Consider the following 20,235-nt stretch of genomic DNA (forward strand, 5'->3'; position numbering starts at 1 on the left):
ACACTGCCCAGAGCTCTGGTTGTCTCTTTTAATCGGCATTGGTCTGATGTCAAGACTACCCACTTCCAACTAAAGACAGTTTTGGACAAATTACCTGTGATAATCAGCTTCATTAATACACTTTGTCAATATAGAATGGATCTGATGTTCTTTAAAAAAACATGTCTCTCCCAAACAAAGTTGTAGCAAGATTCTAGCTATTACAGCTCCCAGGAGCAAAGCAATAGCGCAAACACCACCCCAGTTCTGTCAGAACTCACTCGAATTTGATTCTGTGACAGTGACAGGCCAACAACAGCGGTGTATTTAGCGTAGTCAGCTCTATTCCTCCATGGCTGATGCTATGGTAACCCTATCATGTTTAAAAAAAAAAAAAAAAGGCAATCAATAATCTATTTTGCAGCAGCATTGAGTTAACTGGAAATGTGTTCTGTTTGTTAATCCAGGTAAATTCATGCTACTGTAGAATACCCGAGTTCTACTCCATGCATATCATTCAGAATTCCATGGAAGCAATGACAGCGAGCTTCACTGACTGTATTTTGTAAATTACCTTTGTGGCATCTTATGCAAAAGAAGCACAGGACTTGTTATTTTTAAGCTTCTAATGTTTAAATGTTAGCCTCCAAAAGGGAAATTGATTTACGTAAATAGAGCTTAGTCATTAGGCAGGCTCTGTTAAAAAAACCAAACAGAAAAACCAAAAAACCCCACACCAAAACCCAAACACATAATGAGAACTTATTTCTTGTGTTGCGTGCAGTTGTAGAACATCACTAATTTATCATTTGAATACAATGTAGTTATTTGAAACTACCATTCTGGGACATGGTAATTTGGGTGGGGGGTTTTTGTTTTTGGTTTTTTTGACTGGAAGTTAGTGACCCAGGTTCTCCGTTGGTGTCCTGTTCCTCAGATAGCCAGGAAGTGTTTGATGGGAGCCGTAGTTCAAGGTACTGGCTTCCCTGGTGGGCAGCTCTCTACATCGTGTCAGGCTCAAAGTTCTGGTGTTGTAACGGGCACTACAGTTGCATTGGGTTGGTTAAACACCACCTCACCTACTCTAAAGGAAATAACTCATTACTTTCTCTGCTTATACTTTTTTCCTTGCAAGCCATTTGATGACACCTTACTGTTACCTGCAGCGCTGGTGTTGCGTTATGTACGGGAACCAGCTCTCCTCTTCCAGCCCCCACCCAAGGTTCTGTGCCAAAGCTGCTCCTGGAAGGTGTTTGTTCAACCCCCATTGACTCCGAGGCGCTAAAGGCTTTCAGTGGCGGAGATCTCGAGCAACTAGTTCAGTAGTTAGTAAGGAATTGCTTTAAAGTTCTGTGTTTCTTTTAATATGTCTAATCATAAATGTCACCTAGTGTAAACTTGCTCTCCGTTCCTCCTCATCCACTAGTGACAGCTCTTTTGTGCCTGTTATGGTCACACTGTGTGTAACTGAAGGTTAATCATCTCTTGGCACGTGCCATTCTTTCCTCTTCCTTCCTCACAGACCAAGCCTTCCAGTCCCGCTGTCATTGTAGTCAGACTCCGGCTTTCTCTAGATATCCCAGGTGGTTTGAAGTAGAGGGCCTAAATACAGTCTTGTATCAGAAAGGCCCAAACTGGATTTTGTGTCTCTCTGAACTTGTTTCTCAGACTGAGGGTAACTTTAAATTCTGAACCTGCTTTCTGAAGAACTTGCAGCTACTTTGAGCTTTCTGAGACGTTCACATTTAGCAAATGAACTGCTCCCTCACACTCCAGCTCCACACTGTATGTCCTTTCAGTCGAGCACAGGATGTCATCTGGAACTATCATGTAATAGGTTTGGAGCTGTGTACCGTCACTTCATCTGTATCCTAGCTCTTTGTTTTTAATAGTGAGAATGCCATTCTTGCTCATCCTGTTTCTTACTTCCTCACAAGCTCTGTCACAAAAGGATTTAGAGTTCATTAAAAATAGGATAAAGTTCTTACCAAACTGCAAGTACCACCTTTGCAAATAATCCCCATGTTTGAAGGCAGCCTGATGTAACCCTTCTCCAAACGCTTGAAAAGCTGACCTGCATCAAACTGTCTTTTGCAGCACATCTACGCTTAGTTTGTTTCTTAAAAGAAAAACGAGGCACCTCTAGGCTTTGATTTGAACATCTGTAGCACGTACTCGCTGCTGCTGCTTTTGAGAAGTTCTTCTAAAGTACGCTCAGTGTCAGAGAGAACACGAGGTGCTGAACAGTAACTAGAGACAACGCGTGCGATACATAAAAGTCTCTCAGGACGCAAACTTGTTGAGCCATTTAAACTGTATTCCACTTCTGAAATGTTAATGTTGTGTTTGTGTGTGTGTGTATACATATATATATAGAAAATAGCAATCCTCAGTCAACCAAGACACAGAAGATAAAATGCATTTCATATAAATACATTCGTGGTTAAAAAAAAAAAAGTCATGCAACCAGCTGACAGACTCAAGTGCAAGTAACTTTCTTGCATGCATTTAACTTTTGTGATGCTAAGAGGCTGACTAAAGGCTATTTAATCACGGAATCTTCAGAGTTGGAAGGGACCTCTAGAGATCATCTAGTCCAACTCCCATAATAGTGACCAAATTTTAAACACAGAAAAACTGGTAACGTGGCTCCAGGACTGAGTCGTTTAAGAAGTTGCTACTGATGTGGGAAGTATTTCCTGTTGTCATAAACCAACTGTACGTGTCTTAAAAAAATAATTTTCTTTTTTAGAAAAGCTATTTCCTTGTTCCATGCGCAACTAGATACCGTCAGCTTTCTATACCACACTCTCTTTTTCCCTTTCCCCTCAGGGTTCTTGGAAGATGAGCTGGCAGAGTTCTGGCCTGGCCAGAGAAAGTCATGCATGGGGAAGTCTGAAGTTGGTCCCAAGGAGGAGGGACAGTTAATGAGTATATAGCCATGATTTATTTTTGCCAAAATCTGTTTGAACTGGAAAAAAGAGAAATACACATACATGCAATAAAGGAAAAACTTGCCCTGAAATTGCAAGCTAGTGTGTTCAAGAGAAGCATCATACAAAATCTTTTACTTTCTGTACAGTGACAATACCAAATAGTTTTTCTTTTTAACCGTCATATACACAACACAAATATTATGAATAGAAATCTATAAATACTTTAAAATGAATTTGTAATACATAGCAGTTGAGGGCCACAGCTGTACAAAATGTAAGCAACATATATAAAACGATTAAGAAAGTGCAAAGTAGAACAGTATCAAGAGCCTCCACTTTTACAGCATTTATGGTTCAAGTGTCAAGAGCTAGCAGGGATGCAGGAGCTCAGTTACAAGTCAAAAGAAGACACAATACAGGATTCTGCGCACAAAATGATGAACTATTATTAAATTGTATCTTCCCACTTCTTTACATCTATGACTTCCAGTTAATAAGAGAATGTTTTTATAATGAATTTCTGTAAAGAGTGATTTGTCCCTTTTTACAAGTTCCATAAAACAAAGATTCCCTGGCCACAGCCTGCTTTTCCGTAAGTAAACCAAGACTCCACAGGGAAAACTACTGCTTCTGGTTGCCTTGTTATGCTTACCATATTTAAAAGGTCAAAGGAAATACCTTTCCATAAAGTGAATACAGACATTTAGACCCTGATCCTCTAAATTACAGGCAGGTAACTTGTACCATCACTCACATGTATGTGAAGGTCTAGAGGATTAGCACCTAAAAACAAAACTGCCAACCACCCCTCAAAGAAACCAACAAAACCCCAAACTCCTTTGAGTTTCAAATCTGCTTAGAGACAACTGCCCATCAATCTTGCTGCCGTTTGCCAGTCAAGACGCAAGTTTTGCATTCTGCGTTCAGATGCTGATTTCTCATCAGTACCTCCTGAAGCAGTGCAAGTCTGTGTTTTCTTTATCCTGTGTGTCCTAGTGGAACGCCCTGCTTGAATTAAAATACAGTGGCAAGTAAAAACGTATTTGGTGAACTGGAAGTTGAAAGTTAATTCAACGCTTTTGAATGAAATGTCAAATGACTTGTTTATAGAAGGCTTTTCAGTTCACCTTTATTTCAGTAAGTGGACTTTATATTCTTTTTTAGGCACTGTAAATATTCAAGACACTAACTGATGTGCAGAAGAATCCATCCACGCTCAAGCAGTGCATTATTAGTGATCTCTAGCAAGTTCTTGACTAATGTTGTCATCTTGTTTTACTTTTTAAATGGAGAAGGGTAGACTTTAAATACTCTTTTTTTTTCCCTCTCTCACTAAGTATCTTACTATGACAGAAGAATAATCACAATCACATTAATTTTTCTCTTTGAAATATAGGCCAGACTTCAGAATGAATTAAAGAGAAGCTGCAAGAGTCTGAACATGCTAGAGACACAATGATAATAATAAAGTTACCTGGTCATACTGCTTCACATAATGATGTCTGTCTCAAAACTGGAGATGATCACATGAAACTCTATGAAGACCATCAGTGTCTAATCTGCTAATAATGAAGAGTTTGGAGTCTAATATATTCTCTGTTGTACTCAATAGAGATTATGGAAACACTCGTCCATTGGGTATATTTTCTGAATGTGCGATACCTACAGTATACACAGACATCCAAAACTGAGGCATGAGAAGGAGCCATCTGCACAACCGTCTGGTCAACGTAACTTGTTTATTTGCCTCCATACATTCTTTCGATGTCGTTGAGGTAATGGTTTTTCAGTTCTTTCCTTTTCAGTTTGAAAGCATCTGTTACTAACCCAGTCTCCGGGGTCCATGGTTCAGGGCTTAACCGTACTTTGATGGGTATTTCAAACCTTTCCAATTTCACTGCAGGGACAAGAAGAAACAAAAGCATGACTATGATTATGTAGCCAAATGAAATACTAGTTCATGATACCTAAAAAAAAAAATACAAAAAATCTAAGGTGAGCACCCTGTAGCTTGCATAATATGGTGTCCTACTTAATGACCTCACCTTACAGAAGGGCCACAAGCAAATTTAATCCTGTACCAATGCTGAATTGCTGGTTAGTGTGCAAATATTCTAATAACACACTGCACTCACAGCTTGTACGGGATGTGACAGTGTAAAGTCTCTACAGCTTGTAACAAACGAGTGTGTAGCCTGAAGATCTGAGACCACTGTCACAGGAGGATACACTGAAATCTAGAGTTGCATCTGTGTTACAGGAATGTAGTGACTGACTCAGACTAGTTGGATGTGGTTCATATTTAAATTATAATGAATTACTTCTATACTTTCCACAGTTGAATGATTCTTTCCTAAGTTTTTCCTTCCTAAGAGTTTGTTTACAGTTCAAAATAAAGGGACCTCTCTGTATTTTTGTTACATTTGTCACTTATTTTCCCTTCAGCTGGAAGCAGTGGCTTGGCACGCACGCAGCCGCTGCAACCAAAGCGGCCTCTCTCTCTTGGCCGGGCAGTAGGCCAAAGAGGGGTAAGCAAGGGAGGAGGCAGGTAAGCGCTTCGGGGAGCCGCTGCATGTGCGCAATACTTGATGGCCTCTGCTGTCAGGTCCTGCACATAGGCCTGTAACAGGATCCCACGTACACAGCTGAATTTCTGGGACGACTGGTGGCAGCACAGCCTCTGGGCGGCAGCAGAGGTAGGACAGTTGGGATCTCTGGCTGAGGCTGTCCCTAGGAGCTCTTCTGTCTCTCGAACTTCAAACTCCTATTGTGATATTCTGTTTCATCTTATTTAGATATATGCCTGCTCATGATGAAGGTACGTTACATTCCACTAAAAACATGAATCATCTCTTTTAAAATAGTCTTTGAAAAAAGTTTCAAATAAATTAGTTGTATCTCAACGGTAGATTACTATCTAGAAGGTAGAGAGAATGTGTAAGCAAATATTTTGAATAAACAAAGCTATATGGATAGTAGTTTCCCTAGTTTGTGATATAAAAACACGGATTAAAGTGTTTAAACCCAAGTCTGAGACCTACAAATTCATTATTTTTTTTTTAAAAGGCAAGATTTAGTAGTGCCTTTCATTCTTGTTTTCTCAGTTTCAGAAGGGAGATTCTCCTCTCTAAGGCAGTGCTTAGCGTGTGCGTAAGTCCGGTTTTACTGCTTCCTTGTATGAGATGCCAAGCGCTTTAGAGACTTTTTTCCCCAGTTAAGTTTGTTTTGGCCCTGTAAAGGATTGATGAGGCTTTTGATCATTAGTACCACAGCAAATAGCAGGCTTTTAAGCCATTACAACCGCAAGGATTGTGGTTATTCAAAGCTTTAGGGGACAAAGTTGCACAGGGAAAAAAAGCTTTGAAATCTCTTGCTTAACTAGTTTTCTTACCAGCAAATGTCTTGTAACTTTCCTTAAAAATTGACAGCCCTCTTGGACTTTATTTTATCTGTATTAGACAAGCAACCTGTCTTTAGAATTTAGCTGAAAACAATCTCAGATTTTTTAGAAAATGAAAGAAGATGAAGTAGTTAACGCTACCAAAAAGTATGTCATTTCTAGGGATAATAGGCAAAAATTTGGTATGTTTTTTGCCCCTGATTAAAATATTAAGTTTTGGCAGATACAGAGGCAACAGGAAGAAGGAAGAGCAGTTAATAACAGAATTTTTGCTGGATAAGCACCATGGGATTGGCTAACAAAACATGCCGCTTTACTTACTCTTGTTGGCCACTTCTTTAATCTCTCGCAGTATTTCAGCTTCGATTGTAGGATTGTTACAAATATCTACCCAGGTTCCACTGATGCCTTTCTGCTCAGCTAATGCTGTCAGCTTCTTCTGATTAGGAACCACGAAACTGATCACGTAAGACTGGTCACTACCACAGGATGGCAAGAGAAGGAAGGAAAAAAAAGATCCAAACAATTGAGACTTCTCTTTCAGGGTGTAAAATGCTTACTTGATCCACAGTGCTTTTTTGAATTGTAGTTATTCCCCCATACAAAATCCTTGTACATTAAGTCTTCGCAACTGATGACTTATCAAAGGTATTTAAGTTGTTTTACAGTGTTAGGTTTGATCGGTATCATGCTTTGCTGTAATTTCACGAGTGCACATCTCAGTTTAGCTTCCCAGCTACGTCCGCTGTTTATCTAGTTCTCTTCAGTTTCTCTTAACGTAGCGTGTTTAATTGAGGGGAGAGAGGGGAGAGACAGGGACTATTTCTAAAATCCAGTGGAGAGCTTTGGATCAGGTGCAAAGCATCCAGATTAACTTTTCCCTGGTATTCTGACAGAAAGCCCAAACACATGTTAAATATAATGGTATCTGTTTGGAGAAGGGATGGGATGGAACTGGAGTACACTACAACAGGAGAAACGCCAACAGAAGAAACGCCAACAGAAAAGCATAGGTAATTTCTTCAGGTTTTAGGGAATCTGGGCACCTGTGCTACTTCAGAGATGCCATTTGTAACTTGCCCTCTGGTAGGGGGGTTTGTTCAATGGAAACCATGGAAAACTATAGCGTATCATCAGAGAAGGGGGTGAGAGCCTATATTTCATGTTTGCCCTAAATGGAGTTTCTTACCTTTTGGCGTAAGCACAGATATTGTCAATCAATGGACAGTTCTTCAGTGCTGCCTCTACTTTGCCCAGAGATACGTATTCTCCTGCTTGGAGCTTTACCAAGTCTTTCTTGCGATCTAGGAGTTGAGGGGGAAGGAAAAAAAAGCTTATTCCATTTAAGCTACTGCATTTCCACAGACTCATTTGCAAGGCCATTATATATGTATTTTGTGCAATGCTATGCAAGATTCTTAAAAAACATGAATTAAAGCATCTTGTTAAAATGTTAACGCAGCTAATAGCATGTACATATTCTGCCAACTTTATAAAGGCTTCTGTAAAAAAGTTTATATAGCACTATATCTCTTGTCACACAACTCGTAAGAAAGTGATGGGGACTCCGATTTTAAAGCTTTGTAATTAATACCAAAAATTAATCTTACATTTATTCTTTAAAGTCCTTGTGCTAAATTTAAATAGTGATAACGTCACAGGAAACGGCATCACTTCCAAAATTTTCCTACAGTTGTGAGGACTCTTGGGAATGTGTTCTACACTGTGATTCTGCAAGCAGGTAACCTTAAGTAGATTAGCCCTGGCAAAGCCAACAGGATTAATAGCATGCTTATAATTACATTTAGTCAAGATCTTGTAATAGATGAAGAAATCAAAACCTGAGGCCAACCTATGATCTGCAGGCACCCATCCGGATGAAATTCCCCTATATCTCCTGTACAGAACCATTTCTGACCATTCTCATCAACGTAGAACTCTTCCGTTGTCTTCTCTTCGTTTTTAAAATATCCCATTGAGACATTAGGTCCACCAATTATAATTTCTCCTCTAGGATTAGGCTTGTCTTTATTAGTATAGCCCCCTGAAAACAAGAAAATCCCCACACAATTATCTTTAACGTATATTCTGCTGCTAAGAAAATACTTTGAAACTTTGAAGTTAATGCAGACAAATTGATGATTATTATAAATATAGTGCTGCACCCCACTAAGCAGATAGGCAAAGAAACCAGCTAAGCAGTGCTTAAATAAGTTACTCTGAAATCAAAACATCTAATGCTCTCACCTTCTTGCCAGTCTCTCAGTTTTATTTCACAACAAATAAGAGGAGCTCCAACTCTGCCAGTGCTGTAATCGGATGCTTAGGGAGAAAACAAGGAAGAATACAGAGATTTTTGTCATTTGAAGTATAAACTCAAACCATAAATAAAGTGGTAGCTTATCTCAAGTTACTTTATTGCAGTTAAGAACTACAGCTATTTTGACTTTCCAAAAATCCCACCAAACCCTCATGTATATATAACTGTGCCTTAAATTATGTATTTTCAGAAGCATTTTAACTACCTTCTGTAATTGTTCCAGCTCCACATGTTTCTGTTAGTCCATAGCCTTGACCAACAGGACAGCAAAAACAGATGTTCATGAATCTTTGTGTTTGAGGCGAGAGTGGTGCCCCTCCAGAAAGCATCATACGGACATTCCCTCCCAGTAGTGCCTTTACTTTTTTAAACAATAGTCTTGAAAGAAGGGAAAACAGCATTAACAATCATCCACTCAGCTCACTTTTGTAAAAATAAGAAGACACAAAAATTCTTCTTCCTTCCTATCTGGAACACCTTAAAAATCAACTTCATCATTCACAGGTTTTAGTGGAGAGCAGGGATAATCAAAAACATTCCCTCTTGTGTAACACTTGAAGATGACAGAATTCCTGTAACTTAACTAAACAAACATTCCAATTTCATTACTAAAAAAAAAAGGCAATCCAATGAAAACTAACTAGTCATCTGTTCTGAAGATTAGTCATTCCGACCATTAAGTATCTTATCTGTTTACAGTAAGAACTTGGATTACTTCAGTTAGTCATTCGATGATATTTGTGTGTTGGATGAGGCTTGTCTGATGTCAGATAGCTTAGATGATTACTGTTTTAGGCTGTCTTAACAAACCAGAAGGAAAAAGGTACACTTGGACCGTGAATTATACTTACACGTTACACAGAGGTGCATCGTATCCCCTCTTGATTTGTTCCAATTTGTAGTCATAGCCTATCTTGAACAGAGTTCTCTGAACATAGTTCATCTCTTGAACTTTACTCATGACGTTTTTGTAAATTCTGTCCATTATTTCCTACAAATTGTTAAAAAAAGCAAGGAAAGTTACCACATAGAATAGACTAGCATGTGTAAATAAAATTCCACGTTAAACATAAAATAAAACCCTATTCTTTCTTTAAAACAGATAATACAGTAAGAGTGAAAATGTCTGCATTGTTGGTTAGGCAGTGCTTAACTGTAATGCTTTTACTGTGTGATCAATTAGTCAATTTATAGACCATCGCAGCTCGGAGATATTTGAAATGGGTGGAATCAAGTATCAAAAATACAGTAGAAAATTAGTGACTTAGCTGAATTTTTCTCCATTTGCTTTTTTTCTCCTCAGACCAGTACCACTAGAGTGGAGGAACCCTCATGCTGTAGTACGTACCTTCTATTAGAAAACTTGCCCTGAATTAGGCAGACGGGTAAGTCAAGGGCAAGTAACAAGAGTAACCACCCCTCACATTTCTACAGACAGCTTTCCAAACCTCGGATTTGGTTTTAAAGTACTTTCCGCCCTTCATTCTGAAGATGTCTTCTCTATCAGCCACAGCTGCAAGTCGTGGGTAACACATGTAATAGCACACGTAACGTTACATTGCTTACGTTATCGGTAACACCTTAACCTGTACTTAAAGTGCGACAAACTGATTTAGAAAATTTTGAATTCAAGTCCAGCTAAATCTTGTTGCTGAAGGCTGGTATAGGCCATGCAACATTTATCGTGCTTAGGAGTCCTGATGCTGTACTTTGGGAATTGGGAAGCACAAAGGAATGAACTAAGAGATTGCATTTCACCACTTCCTTTTCCAAGAGAAGTTTTTCAACTTCCAAAGCAACGTGGCTGCAGTAATTCTAGTTACCTGACAAACAAACCACAATTCTGTCACAGACGAGAAATTAATTTCCATTAAAAGAATAAGCTTATGTTCACTAAAATACACAGTACTTAAAATAAATTGTGTTCAGACTGGTGAAGTATTTAACAGAAGTTTAAGGATTGGCTCCATCAAGTTTGCTACAGAGCACAAGACTTTGAAGTATTTGTGTGCTTTTTAACAAAAGTCAAATTTAAAATTGAAAAGAAAGCTATGAAAATGATGTACTTCAATATTTTGATCTCTAATATTTTGAAGTCTTACCAGAGACCACTCTCATTGTGCTTTTGATTAGTTCATTTAAGTCTTCATGATTTAGACAAACTAGAATTTCAGAAAAACTGTACACTTTTTTCAGCCTAGCTTACCTGCAGAATATCGTTTAATATTTCCAAAAGCCGGACAAATATCTTAAAGCCAAATTAACTGTAGCTTTTTGGAAAGACTAGAGAGGCATGATGAGTTACTCAGAATTACAAAGCCTGGAAGGAACTATTAACCCTTATTACAGTGTTCTGATTGAATCAAATATTTAGAAATACTTGTGTCTCTGAATTCTGTTAGAATTATTTTCTATTTCATTCCTTATACGTTCTAATCACTGGTGAAGTTATGATGTTTTGACAATAAAAAAGGACACTAGTTCTAGGGAGAGAAATATTTACTAGATGATGTTAGGTAAGTGGTGTTCCTCCTAGGGCTTTCTGAAAGTTTTTCCTCCTTGCTGTAGATTGCTGAACTCTAGATCCTGTCTGCTAGCAACTGAAAATACATCAGCAGTTGCAATTTTATTTTTTCTCTGCTAACTTCTTTGTGATAGTGTGTAGAATCAAGACATTTAGGTGGGGTTCAGCGTTGTCTCTGTTCTGCAGTTAATTCGCATGAATCTGTCTGCATGGAGGCTTGTTTTTTTCTGGACATGCATAAAATATAGTCCTTTCAAGAGGGATTATAACCGTATTTCAAATTTACACTGTTTTTGCCAGTAGTCTAGCACTTGTATTTCCCCCAGGAAATAAATTCAAATGGATATTTTCCAAAAAGCCGGGGTTCTCAGACATATTAATTTTTCACTCAGTTAATTATTAAGAAAAAGACCAAGACTATATATATGATTATTATTTTATAGAACAAAAAGTACAAGTGAGTAATTGATTGTAAAACTCTTGGCTATTCCCCAAAGATGCTGAACAACCAAATCCAACCAAAACCCACTATTCTTAAGTGAGATTAAATCCTCCTACTCACCCACCACCACCATGTGGTGAAAGCTGGTGCGACCAGTCTTACGAGCCACAGATGTGACATGATCATAAGAGGCATGTGTGATTCCAGGACATACGAGGAAGGCTTTTTGCATTAGACGGACACAAGCATTTGTGTATTTTTCGGATGGCACTAAGAACTTGGGGAATGCAGAAGCCTGGTCACCCAAAGACCAACATAAGCTACAAAAGCAATAATAGTTATAGTCTCCTGATTATTTTTTCTTATGAGAGGAGACTAAGAGAGACTTAGCCTAAGTGTTACCTTGGAGGCAAGGTGCTCAGGTGAGCTTGAGCACCCCAACAACCCTGGCAGCCCAGCTTAACTTGCTGAGTTCTGTAACAGCCAAACGCCCGTATCTTGAAGTGTCCATCTTGGCCAAAGCCACCCTGCTTTCTCCCTGTGCAAAAAGGAGTTTCAGACTCTGAAAGTCAAAGACTTTATGTATCCTATTGTTGTATCAGTAGCCCAGTAAAACACCACTTGTAACTATTACAACACACTTGTAGTTTTGGATCAAAAATTGTCTTGGCTTTAGTGAACGTATATTCTCGTGCTCATCTGCAGCATCAGCACTCAGTTCACGCAATGACAACTGGAATTTCTATATTCTGCTTTTTTCCTATTAGTGACAGTTACTTACACATGAAGAGAAAAAATGTTAGTAAATATATTTTTTTAGCATAAATAGGATAGAAAGCATCATCATTTTGCTAAACATATCTGCTTCTGCATACTTACAGGCACAGCTGCCACCAGTGTAGGCTTAAGTACAGTACAGTCTCCTTTGCTTCCCTTCTTAATTTTACTTGACTGTAATAAGGAAAAAATGTCAATTTATGAAGCTGAAAATTAAGCAGCTCTTTAGAAAAGGGCAAAAAAGAAAAAAAAGGGGAGATATATCAGCATGTAACTTATTTAAATCTCTTCCCCTATCCCTGCAAAAAAAATTTCCTGCATTAATTTTTTTTTTTTGCCATTGTAATGGAAAAAGTAATGATTAACAGCAATTCCAACGAAAACACTATGTTCTACAAGCCCAACCTGGTTAAGTCCACTCTATATATTTCTCTTACTTCCTCCCTCTAGCGCTTGCTTTCTCCTCCACCTTCCTCCAGGAGTTTCTTTTGCCTGATGCAATCTCTATACCAGCAAAACAGACAGAAGCATTCTTCTCCAGCTTAATTTGCTCTTATTTACCTTAATTCTTAAATGGAAGAAGGCAAAGGGCTAAATAGAAGATCTACAATAACTGGATAAAGAGCTGATAAAGTGAGACCAAAAAACTTAAAATCACTTTAAACAGTCTTACATTCAGCTGATCTATCAGTAGCTGTTCTTATCCTGATATCCAGTGGATAATGCTATATGCATTTATTAGGTTTTCTTTTAGATTTCATAAGTATCATAAAAGGAAAGGTTTTTATAAAAATTTATATGGTATGACCTGCTGCTATAGTTCACCAGAAATGTTAATTTACATAATTTTATGAAAAAATTACATTTCTGAAGTGTGCCATATACAACGGCATTTCTTTAATGAAGAGGATAGGTAAGGCGGGAGAATGCAGACTGCAAAAGCTAAAGTCTGCTTTTGTCCCCCCCGGCCCCTCACCTGGTCGGACAGTGTGAGTGGAGAGGAGTAGCCAATCCTGCAGCCGTACGTGATGCAAGAGATTTCTGCTGTCAATTCCAGTACATGGGCCAGAGGCAAATAACCGATGTAAGTATCCTTGGGTCTGGGAAAGGAAAGGATTATCTAATTAACAATGATACACAAGCAGCCTGAAAATACTGTTTAAGTTTCATTGCGTGCTTAGTTATTACTTCTTGAAAGACCTGGATCACACGTGAGGCTTATTCTTCTGCATGCAAGAAGGGTGTGACTTCAAAGCACAGTTTATAAACAAAATGGGAAAAATCCTACTTTAATGAAATCAGTATGAATTACAGGATTTACTTTGCTTCCAAGGGAACGCAAAGATTCCTCAATACTCCGCTGCTGTTTCCTCTCCTTGTGGCAATTTTCATCCCAGGATGAAAATCACTACATCTTTAATATAATCACCAATGATTTACAAATCCTCGACAATCATCGTAATATCTCCTTCTAAAACAGTTTAGTAGAAAGAGAGCTGATCACTGAAGTACTGAGTCTTCTTTTGGGAAATAATTTTTCAGAGATTTCTCAACAAGAAACTCAGAGCTGTCACTTACCAGAACCTTTCAGCATTGAGTCAGAACTGCTTTTATGGCTTATCACAAAAGGAGTTTAGCAATGTAGCTTACTTCAGCTATTAAACCCTTTGTGAATGCAGTGACAAACACCCACATTCATGAAAAACTTCCTCAAAATATTAATATGCGGGTATTTGCAGTTGGTTTTACTATTGTCAATGCACAATTTATTACTTTTCTGCTCATTTAGTGAGGCATACTGGAGCAGGTTCTGCAGCACATGCATTATCCATTCAACAGGGGTATCTCTAGACCAATGGAAACTGTAGGCTCTGACAGACTCCTAAAGTCATTCTAACTGCTTGAAAACAGCTAAAAAAAAAAAAATTTCCCAAGTTTGACTAGATGAGGGATCTCCTTATCTGGTAGCATCTTCTGATGCCCAAGAGAGTGCAAAACTCCATCACAGACCTAAAGGTAAGGGTAACAATAAAAAAAAGTAGAAACAGCATGTGGGACGAGAGCTGTAAGGGCGTCCTTTTCAAACAACAGGGTAAGTTCACAAACACGAGATATATTATTTCTTTTAAATGAAAGATTAGTGGCCTCACAATAAAATGAAGAAATTTGGTAACACCTGATGCCAGCAACAAACTTTCTATGAAACTTATGTACTTTTGGAGGTTCTTCTGTATCTCTCTATACACACGACAAGTAAGTGTTTCTTACCCCAGTCCAGGTATTCTCTCACACTGTCCCGTCATTCCAGCTATTAAGTTTTTATGCATCATCATCACTCCTTTAGGTCTCCCAGTAGAGCCACTGGTGTACATCACTAAAGCCAAGTCTGTAGGAACAGGTCTGCTTGGCAGAATGCTTGCTACAAAATGCAGGAGAAAAACTGTTATCGATTCTTATCTACTTTCTAACCGGTTATTTCTGTAATCAATGTGAAAATGTCTGTAATCAACAGGTGTGAAACAGGAGCTTCAACAAAGTTAAGCAGGATGTGCTGTGAAGTGGTCAGTGGTGGATACAGAAGTCAGTGATGAAGAGAGCAGTGGTCTGTTTTCAAGAGGAAGTGAGGGAAGGCACATTTTGAAAGGAATGACAAGTATTTGGGCGATACTTTTGCCACTATGTCTTAGAGGTGACTGAAAGCTTCATAGAAAAAGCCTTCTGAAGAGCAAGTAAACCTGTCAGGGGCAGTGAAGGGCAGAAATACAGGACTGGAAAGAAAAAACAGGTTGAGAAAAAAAAAAAACAAAAACCAATCAAACAAAAAAACCCAAATCAAACCAACACCCCTAAAAGGTGAAAGTCAGCTTTTCTGTCAGTCATTCTTACAAAGCCAAGCCAAGGTTACACAGCTAAGACTACTTTTTTTTTTTCTTTTTAACGAACCTTCCTCAGGTAAGCTGCTAGTTAGTGGAAGAGCAGTAAGCTTACAACACTTGACTTTTGATTTTTTGCTGTAATCCCTTGGCATTTATTCTTAGGATGAAAATTATTAGCTTTCATAGCAGCAGAAGCATTGTAAGGCAAACAGGGTTTTTATGGGAAAAGCAGCCACAAAACACCACCCCTCAAGGTAACTGCTGGTTTGAATCTGTACCTTAAGCTGATCAAAGATAAGCAGTTGTAACGAACATGAGCTTCCCTGCAAAAAGCTCCTTTGCCAGTTTATCCCCTCTTTTATCCACGAGGGAGATCTGGCTAAGCACAAACTGCTGAGTTAAGGGAAAGACACGATCGAGGGGTTTTTTTTTCCCTTTCCTTAAAGCAGATGTTTACAGTCGCTCCTGGCTGCCCAATGTAGCAAAGGATGTCATGGTTTTCAGCTACAGATCGGTTAAACAGATATTTCCAAGCCAACAAGCAAATAAAAAGAAAAAAAAAAAGCCTCAAGTGCTTTCTGCTCTTTTCTTAGGAAAATTAGTGAAAATAAGATGAATAAAAAGTAAAAGTAGCAGAAAATGGAACACCGCACCGGATGCTATTTCACTTCTTAAAACAAAGGTGGAGTCTTAAAATTAAATTATTCTGGTTATGGTTTAGAAGTTAAAAATAAAGTTTTGTCCTGAAATACCTGACACTTGAATAAAGGTGTAGGACAGTAAATAGAGATCAAACAAATTTTCTGTTTCTTTAAAGGAAGCCAGAGGATGAACTGGCAATCTGCCACTGCCTCGGCGGTAGAGACCTGCATGGGTGTTTTTTTTTTCTGCTACACATCCCTCTTTACCTAGGTCTGATTTCACTGTTAACATTGCTTGATTAGCCCTCTGCGTAGTGAGTCACTTACAGTTTTCTGGTTTGGCTCCCAGCTCTTCTACTGCCTGCATGCTGTGAATCTCCACATTTTCAGGGTATTCTGATTTATTGATAGTCTTCTTGTCCACATAAATGATGTGTTTAAGACAGGAAACTTGTGGCAATGCAGCCTGTAAGAGAGAAGTGAAATTTTTAGCCCTGACTGCACTGTAAAATTATTACAGGGCAAAGCTGGTACCAACTTACCTTAAGTTTGCTCTCGAGAAGTTCTACACTAGTGACCAGATACGATGCTCCACACTCATTGAGACCATAGGTTACTGCCTCTTCACCCAGGGTGGCGTACAACGTAACAACTGTTACAGCGAGGAGAGGGAGAACATGAAAGAAACGTTAAAGACTAAATGCAAATGCCCTTGCTTTAGCTCCCTGGAAAGCACTGCAGGAGGAGGGGAGGGGTGACATAAAATTAGCTCAATGGGGAATTTTCCAATTTGGAAACAAAACAGCTTTTTAATTTTTCCACATGAGAATTTTATACCCCAAGAGACCTCTGAAACGAGGACAACAGCATATAGGAAGCATGTCTTTACCGAGAGGGTGGTCAAACACTGGAACAGGCTTCCTGGAGAGGTGGTCAGTGCCCCAAGCACTGTCTGTGTTTAAGAGGCGTTTGGAGAATGCCCTTAACCTGCTTTAACTTTTGGTCAGCCCTGAATTGGCCAGGGAGTTGGACTAGATGATCCTTGGAGGTCCCGTCCAACTGAAATAGTCTAGTCTATTCTACAGAAGAAAAGAAATCACCAAAACAAAGAGATCCACCAAAACCCAACACTAATGCACTGAGCAATCCCACAGCGAGCAACTGAGATGTGTTCTACGCCTCAGCTCTTCAGCCTGAACTCAGGGGGAGAGGTGACACTCAAAACACCGCAGGGCACCAGTCACGGCTTAAAGCTATGCCCTTCTAAAAGCAGCTCTTCCAGCAGCGTCAGCTACTCTGCTTCCTCCCATGAAATTACTGATGGGGGCAAGGCAGAGAATCAGACTAAGGAATCAGACTATTTTTCACGTTGCTAGATTATTTTTAACCCTGACTGGCTGCAGTGATATCGCTAAGTGCCTCACAGGCGCCAAGGAGTTCACTCTTCCCATCATCTCTTTATTGAAAAAAAATAATCTTCTTTTAGTATTGTCTGCTATCTCAAACTCTAACCTCCAAAGACCATTAAAGGAATTTAATCTTCCTGTGAAACAAGGTTCATGTGGAAGGGACAAAAAAGAGAGTAACGTTATACAGCTGATTCTTCCTGCCTCTCAAAGCCTCTCGGAGCATGAGGATTAGGGCTGAATTAACCATCCTCTGCTACTTCCAACAGCAATGTCAGCTCTTCATTATTGCCCATTAACAGCCTCTCTGCATACTCTGCTGTACAACCTTCTCCCCGCACAGTCTACTACTACTAATACGGGAAGGAAGAGGCAGCCTACTGCAAGCAAAAACAAGGCGGCAACAAAAATACTCTACGTGTTATAGCATGTTGTATGCAGCCTGGGCATGCGAGTGCATAGTAACCTTTGCCACTTCACTGAGAAGTCTGTATGCATTAAGTCAGATTAGAGATTTTTGACAGCTTAAATAAAATTCAAAAAAAGGAAAACCACCCATATACATAATTGTAATGAACTTGTGCAGCTTAAAAATGTCACCAAAACCCCCTCAGACTAGTGTATGATTTTGATTACTGTACTGTTCTCTCTTTCAATACCAATTTAATGTTTTGGAGGCGTACATCAGGGTACAGACAGAAAATACTATAAAAACATTCCACATTTTGGGAGGAGAAATGGAACTACTGACATCTTCAGCGTATTTTAAAAAAACCTGAATAGTAACTGTATTGTTCTGTCATTCTAACATTTAGAACCTTACTACAATAAAATCAGAAAAAACAGTCTCATAAATACGAGCAAATTAATTTTAGGGATATCCGTAATGGATAGAATAGACTGGAAACTTCTAAGAATCAGACCATAGACAGAGTAAGTTTATGAAATACTTATGCCATCAATGATAGGATTGGCAGATTCAAAATACTGAACAGCCAAAGCAGTGCGGAGAAATGGTTCTAAAATACATTAGAAGTGAACAAGTTCAGCACTCACGAGGAAAGTTGTACTTGAAGCAAGTGAGAGCTGCAATCATCCATTCTGCTCGGGTCTCACAGAATATGACGACGGTGCTCTTTGGGGTTAGTCCCAGGGCAGTCAGTCCACTCCCCAAGCGATTCACTTTCTCATTTACTTCTTCATAGGACAACCATCTGTAAGCTCCTAAAATTAACTGGTGAAGGGAAAAAAAAATAATTGTGATAACAAGAGGCTGCTGATACAGCTCTACCACTGCAACACCGTAAGCACACACACTGCCATTAATTAAAATAAACAAAAAATTGCTTTCATTTTTCTTGAAGTAGAACAAATAGCGCATCCAACTACTACAAAACGGATGTTTTCTATCATAAGTTGATGATTAAGGAAGACCTAAGGAGACTCACTGTTGTGGCAAGATGCAAAGCAGCTCAAAATCAAGTCAGAATTCAGTATAAAACTGTAAGTTTTACCTTTTTGAACACTTTTCCATTTGGTTGCATTTCATTTTCTTCACTCAGTATTTCTCTGGTTCCAAGACAGTCCTTCTTCCCAAACTTTGCTAAAGCATGGTCAAACAGCTTGTCCAACGTGTCCGCTCCAGGAATGTTTATGTGTGCTAGAGAGTCAAGATGAGTGACGGAACGGTAGGGGCTTCCAGGTTTGTCCGAGGTGGGTTTAGCTTTTAAACGTTTTGCCATAGCCTTTTTCTTCTTAGCATTGGTAAGAAAATACCATGGAATAAATACAAGCATACTGTACACAGATATTAACAAGTACACAGGCAGCAAGAGAATGGCCCATCCTTCTAGTCTAAGTTTCATCGCAGGTATTTAAAAAAGAAAATCTCTTATTGCGTTGTGAAGCAGGCAAGAGCAAAGCAGCAGTGCAGTATGGTGTAGGAAGAAGCAGCAGTAAGCGAAGCTTTGGTAGTTCTGTTTCACAGCAGCTGCTAAAGTTTTAGTAACCTTTGAGAGCCAACAGTGGACACCTGTGGGTGAAGACCAGAGCCAAGCAGAGAGCAGGAAAAAAAAAAAAAGGGAAAATCATTAAATTAGTAATATTACAGTCAATCCATTAGTTTTAGTCCTTCTAAGAGTTCACTTCAAATGCATCAAGAGGAAGGAGACTGAAGTAACCGATGTAAGAGGCACGTACACTGCATGATACAGCAGTGTGCTGCTCTGAAGATGAAAGAGGATGAATCTTTTCCATACTTGTTTGTTGCATCCACAAATATTTACTTTTCAAAGACTTTTCCCCACTATCTCTGTTTGAATAGTTCAGGGCTGTTGTGCTCAAGTCTGTCCTTCACATCATAATATCGTGTTTAAGCTACTTGAGTAACGCTGCAATTGCATAATTATGGGAAAGGTCAACAGTTGGTTTCCCCCTAAATATTTGTACTACAGAGAAAAGATGCAGTAGATTGCTTTACTGCTTTTCAGAATATTATATCAACTTATATTTGGATTAAAAATGTATCGTGATAGAGTCCTCAAAAGTTTACATGTTGTAATCGAAAAATTATATATTACAAAACTGCTTTATTAACTTTGCCCCAGCAACTGACTTTTTAATCTATTACTTTTCAACTATGAATGTCAGACTCTTGGAAAGGGATTACACGGATTTGCTTTTCCCCTTCCAAAACCTACTTCAATATACGCATTTCAGAACTCCAGTACGGAAAATGGAACCAAATTTGACCAATTCAATCGAATTTAAAATAAAGCACAATTTGGCAAGATTTTGTCTGCATGAGAACTGGGCCTGAATAAAGACTGAAGGTGAGTGTGAGAAACACAAAGGCATTACAGCAAACCACAGTTGTGGCTACCCCACTGGCCTGTAACCGGTCTGCACTGGCATGCAAAAGGTTCTTATCTTCAT

The 20,235-nt window shown here is 38.9% G+C and overlaps 1 protein-coding gene across 6 annotated transcripts in view; it reads right to left on the reverse strand.

Moving 5' to 3' along the window:
* Positions 1-2,907: 2,907 nt before the first annotated feature.
* The window catches only part of ACSL4 (acyl-CoA synthetase long chain family member 4), a 48,677-nt gene continuing 31,349 nt past the window's right edge, over positions 2,908-20,235 (reverse strand). For 3 of the 6 annotated variants that reach the window (XM_063346591.1, XM_063346588.1, XM_063346590.1), the window contains 14 exons: positions 18,816-19,055; positions 18,358-18,535; positions 16,438-16,547; positions 16,223-16,361; positions 14,647-14,797; positions 13,355-13,478; positions 12,481-12,552; positions 9,487-9,626; positions 8,841-9,013; positions 8,563-8,637; positions 8,168-8,359; positions 7,505-7,619; positions 6,637-6,794; positions 2,908-4,812 (listed from right to left, as the gene is read on the reverse strand). In XM_063346591.1, the coding sequence (XP_063202661.1) occupies positions 4,655-4,812; positions 6,637-6,794; positions 7,505-7,619; positions 8,168-8,359; positions 8,563-8,637; positions 8,841-9,013; positions 9,487-9,626; positions 12,481-12,552; positions 13,355-13,478; positions 14,647-14,797; positions 16,223-16,361; positions 16,438-16,547; positions 18,358-18,535; positions 18,816-19,043 (2,013 nt within the window). In that variant the 5' untranslated portion in view covers positions 19,044-19,055 and the 3' untranslated portion in view covers positions 2,908-4,654. Of the gene's footprint in view, positions 4,813-6,636; positions 6,795-7,504; positions 7,620-8,167; positions 8,360-8,562; positions 8,638-8,840; positions 9,014-9,486; positions 9,627-12,480; positions 12,553-13,354; positions 13,479-14,646; positions 14,798-16,222; positions 16,362-16,437; positions 16,548-18,357; positions 18,536-18,815; positions 19,334-20,235 lie in introns of all 6 variants that reach the window. The other 3 variants (XM_063346587.1, XM_063346585.1, XM_063346589.1) reach the window with 2 other exon arrangements.

Source organism: Chroicocephalus ridibundus, chromosome 9 (assembly GCF_963924245.1).
Source record: "Chroicocephalus ridibundus chromosome 9, bChrRid1.1, whole genome shotgun sequence".
NCBI classification, from domain to species: domain Eukaryota; kingdom Metazoa; phylum Chordata; class Aves; order Charadriiformes; family Laridae; genus Chroicocephalus; species Chroicocephalus ridibundus.